Below are 14,047 nucleotides of genomic sequence, written 5' to 3'. Positions count from 1 at the left end.
GTTCATTATGTATGCTTAACCTTCTCATTTTGTTTCGAATTCCAATTTCATGGCCATGTGTACTTAAAATGCCTCCTCTCCACTTAAACCCAGTTCATATGCAGCCCAGCGTTTCAGCTTACATTCACATTTATATAATTGTTTTTATTCCCTGCCCCTCTGGAGTGTGTGATGGTGTGTTGCATTTGGTTCACTCCTTCTGTATACTGTCTCTATAGATCGTACAGTTGAAGCTGTAATCTTACACATGTAAATTTGTCAATCCAGGTGGACACAACAGCAAGCATGTGGATCTCAAACTCAAGAAGCTCCTGGAGGCTCGTCCTCAGGTAGTAAATACTCTCTCGACCGCTGCTGCACAGAAAGTCACTGATGATGGTACAGAACAGGAAGAACTTAAGGTAATTATTCGGTGGCCTCTGACCGTGATTCCTGCCTGACCCTGTGGTAATTTAATGAGTGGCTCCTCCTTCACATTCCCACCAGATCACCTCAAGTCCTGTCCATCAAGAGGACACCTTGTTAGTCAGACATATTTATCTATTCTCGTTTTACAAGTGACTACTGCAGAAACAGTTTCTAGATGGCACCATCATTTTGATGAAGATTCCCTGGATTGTTTTAAGCAGACATCCTACAATGTATCAGAATGTTACTATGCTGTGCATTTGACATATTCTGGTCCCTGTATTCCCATGTAATACTGTAGCATATACCACTGCCTGTTATCTTTATAACTCTGTTTACTTTAAAATCTTGTGGGTATAAAGTGACTGTGTAATGTGTGTGTGTGTGCTGTTGTCGGCCTGACCTCAGGGCTGCAATATATGGGGGGGGGGGGGACCCTAAAGGTGTTCATTATAATTAATTAATGGGTTGCTGCCTGGTGACCTGTATTGGGGGGATAGTTTTATTAGATTAGAGTAGAAGAACATACTTTTTGCTATAGATGAACTAGGGTTCTGAATGAAAGGTTGTGCGTATAACCAATTAATAAAAGTTTAATTAGCTTCTCATTAAAATTATTAGAAATAGCCTTACTAAATATACTGACCTTGATATACAATATTTCAGTTTATTTATAACTCACTCGATTGGTTTATGTGTTAATGATTTTTTATATTTAAGTTTTAGAACTATCACAAATGCTGTTTGTTAATCTAACAACTTCTGTCTATACCTTTACAACTCTTGAAAACTTGAGTTGCATCTTAATAGTCTATCCTAGTAAAAAATGTGAAATCTAATTATTAATATTAAAATTAATATTATTTGATATGCATCCTATTTGATACCACTTTGGTTTTCAATCTGTATGACTAATATAATACTTTTTTTGCACAACCTGTTATTTGTCAACAGGATCTTTATGGCTGTGGAGCACGTTCAGTTCTGCAGGTTTTACCCCACCTGCAAACTCTTTAGGGACAGCGATGCTGACTGAAAGGATTTCCTTCCTTGATATATAGAGGGCTTTGATGTCGTAAAACAATGACTTTCATTGCTTTCCCTTATACTGTCGGTTCCTATAAGTAGGTGATGAAAGTGATCTAGCAGGGTAGGACTTTCAGTCTCCTCTTTTAAACAAAGAGGAGCCAGATCAAGTCTGATTTTACATTCAATTTAGCTTTCTACAGTGGAATTAATGTGAGATGAAGCTGCTGTGGAAAACACATTGGATTGTAAAAGCTAAGTGAATTAGCTTGGTTTAGGGGAATGCATTTGTAAAGTGGCAGGAGTCTCTGGTTGTAAAAAGGTTTCTTAAAGTGGGATTTGCTAAGCTAATAGCACTGATATTTTAATGCGTTACAGGGCTTTAAAAAAGCAGTTGTGTTTGTTTTTCTTTGATAAATCCCCTGGCTTGAACTGCTGGATCTCTTCTGCAGTGGTGGTAGTGAAAACCTAATCTATAATAAAAATACATTACAAGTCATTTAAATTAGCACTTCATTACTGGTGACAACAGGCGCAAAAGTCTGTAGAAAGTGATGCATCTGTTTTTTCTGGGAACTGTTGAGCCTTCATCTCTGGGTTTGTTTTTTGTAAAACACACTTTAGACGTTTTTGTAAATGAGGCCTTCAGCATTTGCAAAGGAGGATAAACTGCTTCCTTCCCTGGAGGATTCTGTATCCCAGGCCTCCTTGAGGCTAGAGAATAGGCTATTAGAGATCTCCCTCATTACTGATTGTCTCAATGCAAAGGAAGGGTGCAGTCTTGGTAGCGTTTGATAACCAGTTTCGACATTCAGCAGGCTTGGTTATTAGTCATGCATCTCGGCCTTTGCCTATTTACTTTCAAAACACTTCATGAAAATAATAATAGATAAAGAACAAAATGCAATATTTGTTTTATACATGGTATCCTTGGTATCTGCTGTTGCCATGTGTGTGAAGGGGGGTTGAGGGGTGGTCCTTGGGGAAGTTTAATTCTGGTGGCCTGTTTGACTTTTTTTTCCTCTCCAACATTAACATGAGAAGAAACAGTTTTCATAGCTTTAAAGGCTAGGCATACAAAACTACTATTTTTAAAGCTATTACTATGTGTTTATTTCAACAGCCATAAAATTGGAAACTAGTCTTTCCTTTTTCACCACTATAAACCACTATATTATTTCATATACCATAGCGCAGAGCTTTAAAGAATAAAGATGTTTTAATTGTGTAAAGATCATAGTCAGAAGCCAATAAATAGTAAGTGTAGACCATGTATTTCAATCTATTGAGATAACATAAGGGAACAGCATGCATACATTTGATCTCGCTCCCTGTCCAGTTAGGCACACATGGGTGAGCTGCACTGAATATTTGAATATTATGATGAGGTTTTACTGTATGTATGTGCTTCCTTCAGGACAGAGAAAAAGTATTGAATCTGCAGTGCAAATGTTTTGCTTTTGAATTCAAACATTTGTATTTTTTCATTTGATTTACATATACATAAAACCTGAAGTGTAATATTAACTATTTCAAAATGGCACTTGTATTTAAAAAAGGCAAAAATGTGCAATTGTTCAAATCTCAATTGATGTACTTACAATTTAAATATTAATAGCTGTTAATCTTCTAGCTCTGTGAAGAGGGATGTTTTAATAATAATTCACTAAGACGGTGCTTTCATGAAATTGCCATATTATCTTTTACAACAACCACATTTACTCATTTTCAAGAGGTGGAACGTGTACACTAATTGTAAACTTTCTAACACGATTTTTTTAATGTTTTAAATATTCAAGGCAGCTGTTTCCACTTGGCTTGGCTTATTACATGCACATAATACAATTTAATAAAACTTAATAGAAGACATGGTGTGTAGTTTTACATGTGTATACTTTGAAAACAAAAGCAGTATTCATTTGCATAATTAGAATAAATTATATGGCTGGTGTTTTTTTATTTATTTATTTTTTTTGGAGGGGGGGGGGGGGGGGGGGGGGGTTAGGAAAATGAAACTTAATTACATGTTTCCACAGCAGGATTGTACTCAAAAATGAAAATGACATATAATTGTCAACCCATATGCTGTAGTAAAGGGTTAATACTCCAAAACAATGTTCTTCATTTTAAAATCTTTATTTTTCCTTTGTTTTTTTTAACAGAACAATACAGAAGATAATCGCACCGAGAGATTGCGAAAAGCAACAGAACGGTTGCGAAGTCCTGTAATGTTCAATAAGGACTCCACAGTGAGGAAAACACAGCTCCAGTCTTTCAGTCAGTATGTTGAAAACAGACCAGGTAGGAATAGTGTTTTAGTTCAGTTTCTCACTAGAGAAATATACTGTAGAAAATCAAACCATTCCAGTAGTTCTTCTTGCATTCAAAGGAATACAAACTATATGGTGCAGCCCATCCAATCTACAAAAACACAATCATTGCCGTCCACATACCACAGATAGCAGGTTCCACAAAACAGGTGAATTGGATTAAAGTAATTTAAGCAAAGGAGAGTTGTCCCTCAAAACTGGGAGTTTTATAACATGCCACTTTCATTTGGTGTAAAACCAGTCGGCTACCAACTCAGGAAGATCATGTCTGTACCTTACAGAAGACTCAGTGAAAGGGATCCAAGACAAATGGCTACAGTGCTGAAAGAAACTATAGTCAGTCAGAAACACCAATTAAAACAAAATTTAACAGTGAAATGTGGTAAATAAGGTGAAAACCAATATATATATATATATATATATATATATATATATATATATATATATATATATATATTTTTTTTATTATTTTGAAACCTTGGATTTCATTGGTCAAAAGAAGGTCACATGGCCATCCTATAAAAATGAATATTGCCTGAAAAAACGGTCTCTATTGCACGTATCGGGCAATATTGAATGTGATTACATCATCACACTTTCACCTAAGTCAATCTCCAGAATGTTCTCGGCAGGCTCCCTCACACAGAGAAAACACCTGCTGTACTCTCCTGTTTCATTTGTGCAGAGATAGTTACTTCTACCAGTTTATTAAACAATATACAACATATCTACATCAATTAAAAGGAAACAATGATGCCTTCCCTGTAAGTGTACATTTTTTTTTGTTTTATGTAAAATTTTTCCATTCCTACCAGCATTATCAGTGTTTTATTTCCTTACCAATCATGCCCCGGCGCACCTCCTGCTGGAGTAAATAACATGACAACAAAAAATTGAATACATTGAAACCTTTCCGATACTTCTAACTACTGTCAGTCAGTATTGCCCTCCCTCTGGGGCAATCATTTTCTGATATGCGACTCAAAGAGCAGTCCATATTTGCCATATCTATCTATCTATTGATCTTTCAATCTATCGCTATATATATATATATATATATATATATATATATATATATATATATATATATATATATATATTGTGCCCAATTATTTTTAGGTTCAGCTCACCGCTACCACCCCTGCGCTGACTCAGGAGGGGCGAAGATGAACACACGCTGTCCTCCGAAGCGTGTGCCGTCAGCCGCCCGCTTCTTTACACTCTGCAGACTCACCGTGCAGCTGCCTCAGAGCTACAGCGTCAGAGGACAACGCAGCTCTGGGCAGCTTACAGGCAAGCCCGTAGGCGCCCGGCCAGACTACAGGGGTCGCTGGTGCGTGGTGAGCCGAGGACACCCTGGCCAACCTAACCCTCCCTCCCCCCGGGCGACGCTCGGCCAATTGAGCGCCACCCCCTGAGAGCTCCTGTCCACGGTCGGCTGTGGAATAGCCTGGATTCGAACTCACGACATCCAGGCTATAGAGCGCATCCTGCACTCTAGCGAGTGCTTTTACTGGATGCGCCACTCGGGAGCCCCTGACCACAGAATATTTTGCCACATCTTTTCAGAGTCTCCCACATGCCTTTTTGCAAATTCCAAGCAGGATTTTACATGGGCTTTTTTTAGAAATGGCTTCCTTTTTGCCACCCTTCCATATAGGCCAGATTTGTGGAGTACCTGAGCTATTGTTGACACATGGACAGTTTCTTCCATCTCAGCCATGGAATGCTGTAGGTCTTTCAGAGTTGTCATTGGCCTCTTGATGGCTTCTCTGACCAATGCCCTTCTTACCCGGCTGCTCAGTTTGGGAGGATGGCCTGCTCTAAGTAGATTCTGGGTGGTGCTGTATACTTTCCACTTCTTAATGATCAACTTGACTGTGCTCCAAGGGATATTCAATGCCTTTGAAATCTTTTTATAACCCTCCCCTGATCTGTGCCTTTCCACAACTTTATCCCGGAGTTGTTTTGAAAGCTCCTTGGTAGTATCTTTGAATGCACTTCCCAACTGTGGGACCTTACAGAGACAGGTGTATTTAATCTGAAATCATGTGAACCACTTTTATTGCACGCAGATGGACTCAATTTAACTTTTTGTGTGAATTCTGAAGGCATCTGGTTGCACCTGAGCTTATTTAGGAGTGTCATAGCAAAGGGGGTGAATACTTATCTAATGAAGACTTTTCATGTTTTTATTTTTAATTGATTAGTTTTTTCACACACCCCCCCCCCCCCCCCCCCATTTTTTCACACATTGAAAGTGTTGAAGTTTTGAGTAGGTTGTGTAAATCAAAGGGGAAAGAAAATCCCATTTAAATGCATCAAGATTTCAGGTTGTAATACAACAAACTGTGAGAATGACCAATGACCAAGGGGGGTGAATATATAAAGATCAAGTATTCAAATACCTACATTACCTTTTTTTATTATTATATATATATGGTATATCCTTTGTCATGAAATACTGAATGTCTGGGTGTGGGAGCACATTCCTCCCTTCGCTATGCATTCCCTTTAGATTCCTCCCACAGTGGCACCTGCTGGGAGCGGTAAGAAAGGCACAGCTGCTTGCATGCCATCAACACAACAGTCACAAGGCCTATACACAATAGAGAACTGAAAACTCACTACATACCAGCATTGTATGCAGTCCTCTGCACAGTCTGTGGAATAATCTCTTAATTACTTTTTATTCAGGGACTGTTTGGCATGTTCTTTTACACTGAGAAGTCAGCAGTATCAGACTAATGGCAAGGCCACGTTTTGTTCTGTTATGTCTCTGTCTTAATAAACACCAAAAAGTTACCACTAGTCTGTTATTGATTGATTTTTTCTTCTGCTTCTTTGTTTCTATGGTTTTCACTACCTGATTGCTCTGAATTTAGAAACTGAAGTAAAAACATGATGCATTCATCACACTTTCTGTAATGATGCATGTTATATCCTAATAAAGGGACATTTTCAACACAATTTAGTGAAAAAAATAATAATAATTACACCCAGTGATACCCTCTGTATTTTTTTGTTGTGTGTAGTATACAAGTTCGACTGATTTTTGTAATGTTTATACATTTTATGTTGTATTGATAGCATGTTGGCAAAGCACACAAGTATATTTTTTTAAAAAAGCGTAGGAGTAAGATTCTTGACCTTCAGATATGAAAGGCTAATGAGTGTGCCTACTGGAGTGAGGAGCCTCTGCTCCAGTAACTGGTAACACAGTGTTGTGGCTTCACTTTGTTCAGCTGGTAGCCCAGCAGGCTACAAGATGGCAAACAAATTTTCTGTTTCATTGAACAGTAAATGAGTGCTTCAGACATCCTTGGAGTGGGAAATGAGGCATGTACTCGGACAAACCCCTTACAAGTACCCAGTTATTACATCTCATTGTTAATTATTAGTGTCATCTATTATATTTATTTGTTTATTTTTCATATTACATGCACATATTGAAACCGTCCTGCCATTTATTTAATATGAGTTTTTAATTACAAGTATAAGCCAGAAATAGTTGAGTTGGCTTCAGTCAGCCAGCACACTATGTGTATCATGGGAATTAAATACACAAAATTGCACCAGATTATTATTATTATTATTATTATTATTATTATTATTATTATTTTATATATATACTAGGCTGTAGCTTGCTTTTAAACATACATAGTGCTAAGCTGTTTGCCAGTTTCAACAAATTTGTTTAACATTTCTGGCATGCTCTATATGTCCACCATTGGATGATCATTCCCAGCATGTTATGTTTACTCTTCCTTTGAATCCAACTTCAGCTCCACCACCTGTTGTTACATGAATGAAAAGCAATTAATTTAACTTCAAATCAATTACAACTGTCCCCCTTAACTCCATTGTGTGTTTCACATCAGGGACCTGGGGTAACTTCTGCATGTGATGGTGGCACATTTACTGTACTCGGCCTCCCGTTGGCAAAGCTGTGGCTTCTGTAGGATTTTAGGATAAACTTGTTTCAGCACAGTTGAAAACAGCTTCCCGGTAATGACCAGGGGCTTTCAGTTTTACTTTCCAAATGTATTTTTTTAAATCAAACCACCTAACTACTCCAGAATAGCTTAATTATTAAAAAGTGGTTATTTATTAATCATGTGCAAAGATATATTTTCTGAGGAAAACGAATAAGAAAAATAATTGAATTTCTTTCCTACAACTAAATTGTTTCTTGTTAGATTGATATACTATTATCATTGCTGTATTCCTCCTTGTAAATCTGCCTTTGTGTTTACACTAGATATAAAATGGCCCTTCAGTAAGTTACAATGGCCTTGTCTTTCATAGACAAAACGTGACAATCTGAGCCAAACTCTTGGGCAGACACATATATTTTAAACAAGTAACTTTTTACAATTTAAATAAACAGCTTATGTTTATTTCGTTTTTTACACTGCAGAAAAAGAGGTGATTATTGTTGGAGGGAACTGTACAGACACTAGTCATTAGAAAATGTGAGGGAATGTCTGTTTACTTATTACAAGTCTCTGTACATATCATTGTTAAAATAAATCATTTTTGTTTCTGTGTATAAGCTAGCTGCCTGTTATAATAAAGTAACCACCATTGCATTTCTACCAGCCATGCAGTGAATTCTGAGTCAAACTTCCAGTGAAACTACCGATGACTTTCAGGAGCCAGTTGACTTTGGTTGTCATTGCTGAGATTTACATAAACGTTTTATAAGCATAACAACTGAATCTTGTCCTGTTCTGAAAATGCAATAATTGATACGGAGTTCAATTCTAATGTCCTGCTTGTTATTTAAAGTTTCTCTTTCAAATGAGATTTAGCAACACAGGTCAGCAAGAGTTGGGGAACTGATTGTGTGTTTATTAATTAAATTGCTTCTAAATGTGAATTGCATTTAAAATTCCAGCCAATTTGATTAACATGCCATAAATATAGTTAGTCAGTGCTAATCGAAAGTCCTTGTGTATGCAGAGAATAAGAGATGCTGTTTAACTGTCTGTGGGTTCAGAAGAAGAAAACAACAACTGCTTTTAGTCTGGTCTCTCTTTTTTATATTATGCACAAGGTGTGAATGTATAATGAAGCCATTTAAAATATATTTTTATATCCTTTCTTTTTCAGAGGTAAAAAAGCAAAGATCTGTACAAGAAGATTCAAAGAAAGCAAATGAGGAGAGGGTGCCAATAAATGAAACTGAGTGGAAGCCGTCTGAAGATGAAGTACTTAATGCATATTTCATATTCTTTTTTTCAGATTGCCGATCATTCTTTTTCCATATATGCAAGTAGTCGTTTTAAAAAAAGTAAATAAAAAAAAAAAAAAAGTCTTTTGAGGTTTTTTTATGTCAATCTCCAATGTATTCAAAGCCTAAGAGGGTGCACAACTGAATTAGTCTGCTGTGTGGTGATAATTGTTAGATTACTTTTTTTTTTTTAATGTACAAGAACTGCACAGCCCCAGTTTCCTTGAGACATTTCGATCAGGGCATTTCCCATAAATAGATTCCAGTATTGATCTTAGCAGGATGGCTTTAATTATTACAATAGCAGATACTGGAAAGCAGCAGTTAGAGGGAAAGAGTCACAGGAGACCTGCTAGAATTTCTCAGCCAACCCGGTTTGTTGGCTTGGGTTAATGGGTGTTCAACCTTTCCATTATCCAGATCAGCCGTGAATTACTAGCTGAATGATGTTTGCATTAATATAATATATATGGTAATTTCTTCACTTAATTAACAGGGAGGTTCTGCTCAGTGGGGGAATGGGCTGATCATGTGTAAAATTGATTTGTGAGGGAAATATTTGATAGACCGCAGGGAGGAAGCTGCATTTGATAGACAGCTGGAGGAATGATGCAGAAAAAGTGCTAGCTGAAACTTAAGGTTTTCCCATTAAAAAAAAAAGAAGATGCATCAGCACAAAATTCAAATTTTTTTTTCATAGTATCCTTAGTTCTGAATTTAAATAAATATGCTTTTCCAGCATCTTTTGAGAATAACAAGTTGGTGGGAGAGGAGGTTTTCTTGAGAGGGGGTGGCATGCACGCCATTTAAAAATCCTTTCTATATAATTAGCATGATTTTTAATTGCCTTCATTATCTTTGAATCTTTTTTTTTCCCCCTAAGAGCAGTTTAGTACTATACTAAAGAAAATGTGATGATATGATAATTAAAACCGCAAGTTCTGCTCAGTATCTGCATGTGGGAACTGGAAGTTTGAAGGAGTCCCTCCCAGGGCAAGTTTTCACCAAGCACACCTTTGAGCCTATATTAATACTTCAGATTAGATAACATTTAAAGTTTGTATATTCATATGCAAAATATATCTAACATATTTCAAAACTAGCAAAACACACATAAATCCCTTTACATAGCTAAATCAATTTTCTACTGAAAAAGCATAATGGTGTGTTTTATTAATAATCACTGCAAGTGTTCTTTTTATTTCAATAGACTTTTATTGTATCCAAACCAAAAATAACTGAATTATTTTATTTTATTTTTTTAAATAATAAGATTTGTTTTTTTTCTATATAGAAACCAAAAGACTATAGTTAACATATTTGTATATGAAAGGTTTGGGGATTTCCTGCAGCAGATTAATAGTCAACCTCCAATAACAAATGTACTATCTAAATGTGTGACATATAAAAAAGAAAACAAATATTAGAATAAAACAAGCTGTTAGTTTGCAACAGTTATTAGTTAAAAAAAAAAATAGTTGTCTAAAAATCTGACTTGTGCTTCATGTTTTCTTCTTGTTTGTTCTTCCTTACAGAAAGGGTTCAAAGACACCAGTCAGTATGTAGTTGGAGAATTGGCAGCACTGGAGAGTGAGCAAAAGCAAATTGACACCCGGGCCGCGCTGGTGGAGAAGCGCCTTCGCTATCTCATGGACACAGGTACGCTGCCCAATTACACTGTAAACAGGTCTGGCAAATTGAGCGTTCACAAACTCTTATAGAGTTTTGGAAGTGTGATTCTTTGAAGCCTGAATGTTCAGCAGAACTGCCTGGAAAATGAAAAGGCTGCGATTCTCAGCAACCTCTCTGGGCCCCGGTGATAAGAGTGGCTTCATGGGAAGTGATAACTGGCCCTGATACCGTGGGAGCCAGCACTATTGAACAGTGTGCTCATCCATGCAGAGCTGCAATACATATCTGTGCCTCATTGATATGCTGCGGCAAAAAAAAGTAAGATCTTCACTGTTCTACGGATTCAGTGGAAAAAAGATTTGGCCAGCTAAAGTCATGTTGCGCATGAAACCGAGCACAGTATAAGGGAAAAACTCCATTGACTAAATCACTGAAATTTGAGAATAGTATCCTGTTACTGATGCTTAACAATTATTTTTCAGGAGAGTAGGTCTGAAAAGTCAATGTTTATTTTTGTATATGGCACCATCGCAAATTTTTTATTGTTATTTACTTGTCTACCCTAAAATATATACGTGATATTTGAGGAATGACGATTTGAAAAAAAAAAAAAAAGGGAATACAAAAGAAAAACATTTAAAATGTGTTTGTTTTAGAATGTAACCATTCAAATTACAAATATTAAAAAAAAAAAAATTAATATTTTTGTTTCCCAAGCTTTAATGGAGGTTGAAGATGTAATTGATAACCACCGTCTGCTGAAAATGCTTCTTCGGCTCAGATGACATGGTGGCAAGCTTGTATCCACCTGCAGTATTTACAAAAAACGCATTACATTACCTTTGCTGTATCCCATGTTGTCCATATTGCAGCATTATTTTTCAATATATTCACAGTAGGTTTTTTTTGGTTTTGTTTTTTGTTACTGTTTTTTTACACATTTATTCTATGGAATCGTTTTTTTTTAAACATTTGCCAGGAGAAAGAGCTTTTTTCTTCTAAACATCACTGTGTATCCAGTTCATATTCCCACTTGCAACAATCCTGGTGCTCTGATTAAAATGTTGCAGGAGGGAGCATGATCTGGATACACTTCGATCTTTAGAAGACATTTTCTTTGCCCAGTTTATTTATGATCCGTGATGTGCTATTACAATTTTTAAAGTAGTCAGCAATATGTGTAAATGCTGCGATACTGATAGCATGGGTCATAACAAAGGGAAGGTAATGTGTTTCTTGTGAACTTTAATGGATGTTCTGCAACACTTTAAGATTAGCTAGCTTTAGAGAATATAAAGCAACTGCATTGTCTCTGCTAAAGTAGAGTGCAAAAATGACTACAGAAGGTAGTAAATGGATGCTAATGAATTAAATGTAATTATATATATATATATATATATATATATATATATATATATATATATATATATATATATATATATATAATATATATTTTAGCTCAAAGAGCCAGCTTTAATTATATATATATATATATATATATATATATATATATATATATATATATATATATATATATAACTAAACAATTAAATTATAGTTAGACTATAGTTACAGTTTTCATGAGTTTACTGCATTTGTTGTATTGAAGAAATACAATTTGTATGTATTAAAACGCTGATCCTCAGAATGGAATGCATCACACACTCTGAGACTGACTTACTAGTATTGACACTTCTGAAAAAGCAGTGCATTTGTTGTTAAACACTTGAAATACATTTTTTTTTAAATATCAGGAAATTAAAAGGAAAATGATGGTGTTGAATAGAGGCACATGTATTAAAATATATAATAGGTTTATAATAATTTACAGTACTTCTAAGTTGAATTAGTGATGTACACCACTCTAGCTTCCCAAATATTGTTATTCAGCTATACATACAATAATCCTGACAAAACTGCCAGGTTTACAAAATAAATAAATAAATACATAACAGCATTCTGGTAATTGCTTGGTCTTCATGTCAGAACTATACCTATTTCAGCAAGTCGTGGTTAAGCATTAGTGTCTAGTGACCACAAAAGTGATAGCAGTATTGCACCCTCACAAAAAGTAAAATTATAATTAATATTCTAAACTGGTAACCTTTGCAGATTTAAAAATAATAATAATAATAATAATAATAATAATAATAATAATAATAATAATAATAATAATAATAATAATAATCTGGTGCAATTTTGTGTATTCAATTCCCATGATACACATAGTGTGCTGGCTGACTGAAGCCAACTCAACTATTTCTGGCTTATACTTGTAATTAAAAACTCATATTAAATCATATTAAATAAATGGCAGGACGGTTTCAATATGTGCATGTAATATGAAAAATAAACATAAAAAATAAACTTATGTCACAGCAGAGTCAAAGCAGAGTAGATTATCAGTCAAAATGCAGTGTGTTCTTTTTTTTTTTTTAATGTGAAATGTGTAAGAGAACATCCAAAGGCATTTAAACTGTTGGAAGTAGGTGGGCACCTCACCTGTTTTTGTGTGATTTTGGCTCAAACAGACAAGGCTGCAGAGGTTTTAAGATTAGGTATATAGAATTCTCCACATTTTCTATTACGTTGTCCCTAGATGAATTCAAAGTAATTGGGGTGGTTAATTTATTTACACAGAGCAGTTCACAGCGCATTAAATAATACAGATAATTGAACAAGAATTGTCAAGTGTCTTCTGATATCAGACACATTACAGAAGGGAATGTGCATAAAACTCCATTTCTATGCAGCCATTGTTTATGGTAATTAAGTACTCAGATTTATCCCTTGGTTGCCTTCCAAGCTTATGGCAACTGCTATTGTTGTCCTCCATTAATATGTAATCAGTAAATAGTTTAATTTTCTAATCTGCAGTTTGAGAATTCACTTTCTAACAACTCTTAATTACTGCATTGCCCTAATGATGCTCATGGTTATGAAAATTGAACCAATAACCTCCTAAGAGAAGTCGGGGGAATTTTAATTCCAGAGGTGGTGCTTGCTTAATGAACTTGTTATTCCTTTACCAGAGGGAGCAGTGTCCTTCAAAATCTAAACAGCTTATACATTTATTGAGATTCTACATAGGAACATTTGTATTTGATTTTTCTACCTTAATACATTTTCTTAACTGTTTTACATGGGCATACTATGATAGTGGATTGATTTGTGTAAATTCCTTCATTACTTTGCCATCTTTTCTTACCATCAGGCATGCAATTAATGCCAACCTTGTGATCGAACAGCCAAAGTTGCTTCCCCTCTACCTTTTTAAGCTGCAGAAAATAGAAAGAGACCTCATTTCCCAATCTCTTCTATATCTGACGCAGCACGATAGAAGACAAGACGAGACCTGAAAATAAAATAAAATAAAATAAGTGTGGATTATAGAATATTTAAAAGAGAATATGCC

At 35.5% G+C, this 14,047-nt stretch overlaps 1 protein-coding gene across 14 annotated transcripts in view; it reads left to right on the top strand.

The window, feature by feature from the left end:
* Nucleotides 1-14,047, top strand: part of ehbp1 (EH domain binding protein 1) — a 157,553-nt gene that overhangs the window by 121,504 nt on the left and 22,002 nt on the right. For all 14 annotated transcript variants that reach the window (XM_034921689.2, XM_034921688.2, XM_034921697.2 and 11 more), the window contains 4 exons: nucleotides 268-401; nucleotides 3,597-3,735; nucleotides 8,880-8,977; nucleotides 10,536-10,659. In XM_034921689.2, coding sequence (XP_034777580.2) covers nucleotides 268-401; nucleotides 3,597-3,735; nucleotides 8,880-8,977; nucleotides 10,536-10,659 — 495 coding nt within the window. The remainder of the gene's footprint in view (nucleotides 1-267; nucleotides 402-3,596; nucleotides 3,736-8,879; nucleotides 8,978-10,535; nucleotides 10,660-14,047) is intronic.

This window comes from Acipenser ruthenus, chromosome 6 (genome assembly GCF_902713425.1).
Source record: "Acipenser ruthenus chromosome 6, fAciRut3.2 maternal haplotype, whole genome shotgun sequence".
Lineage (NCBI taxonomy): Eukaryota > Metazoa > Chordata > Actinopteri > Acipenseriformes > Acipenseridae > Acipenser > Acipenser ruthenus.
Note: the sequence above shows the minus strand (reverse complement) of the source record. Positions and strands in the feature narration are given on the sequence as shown.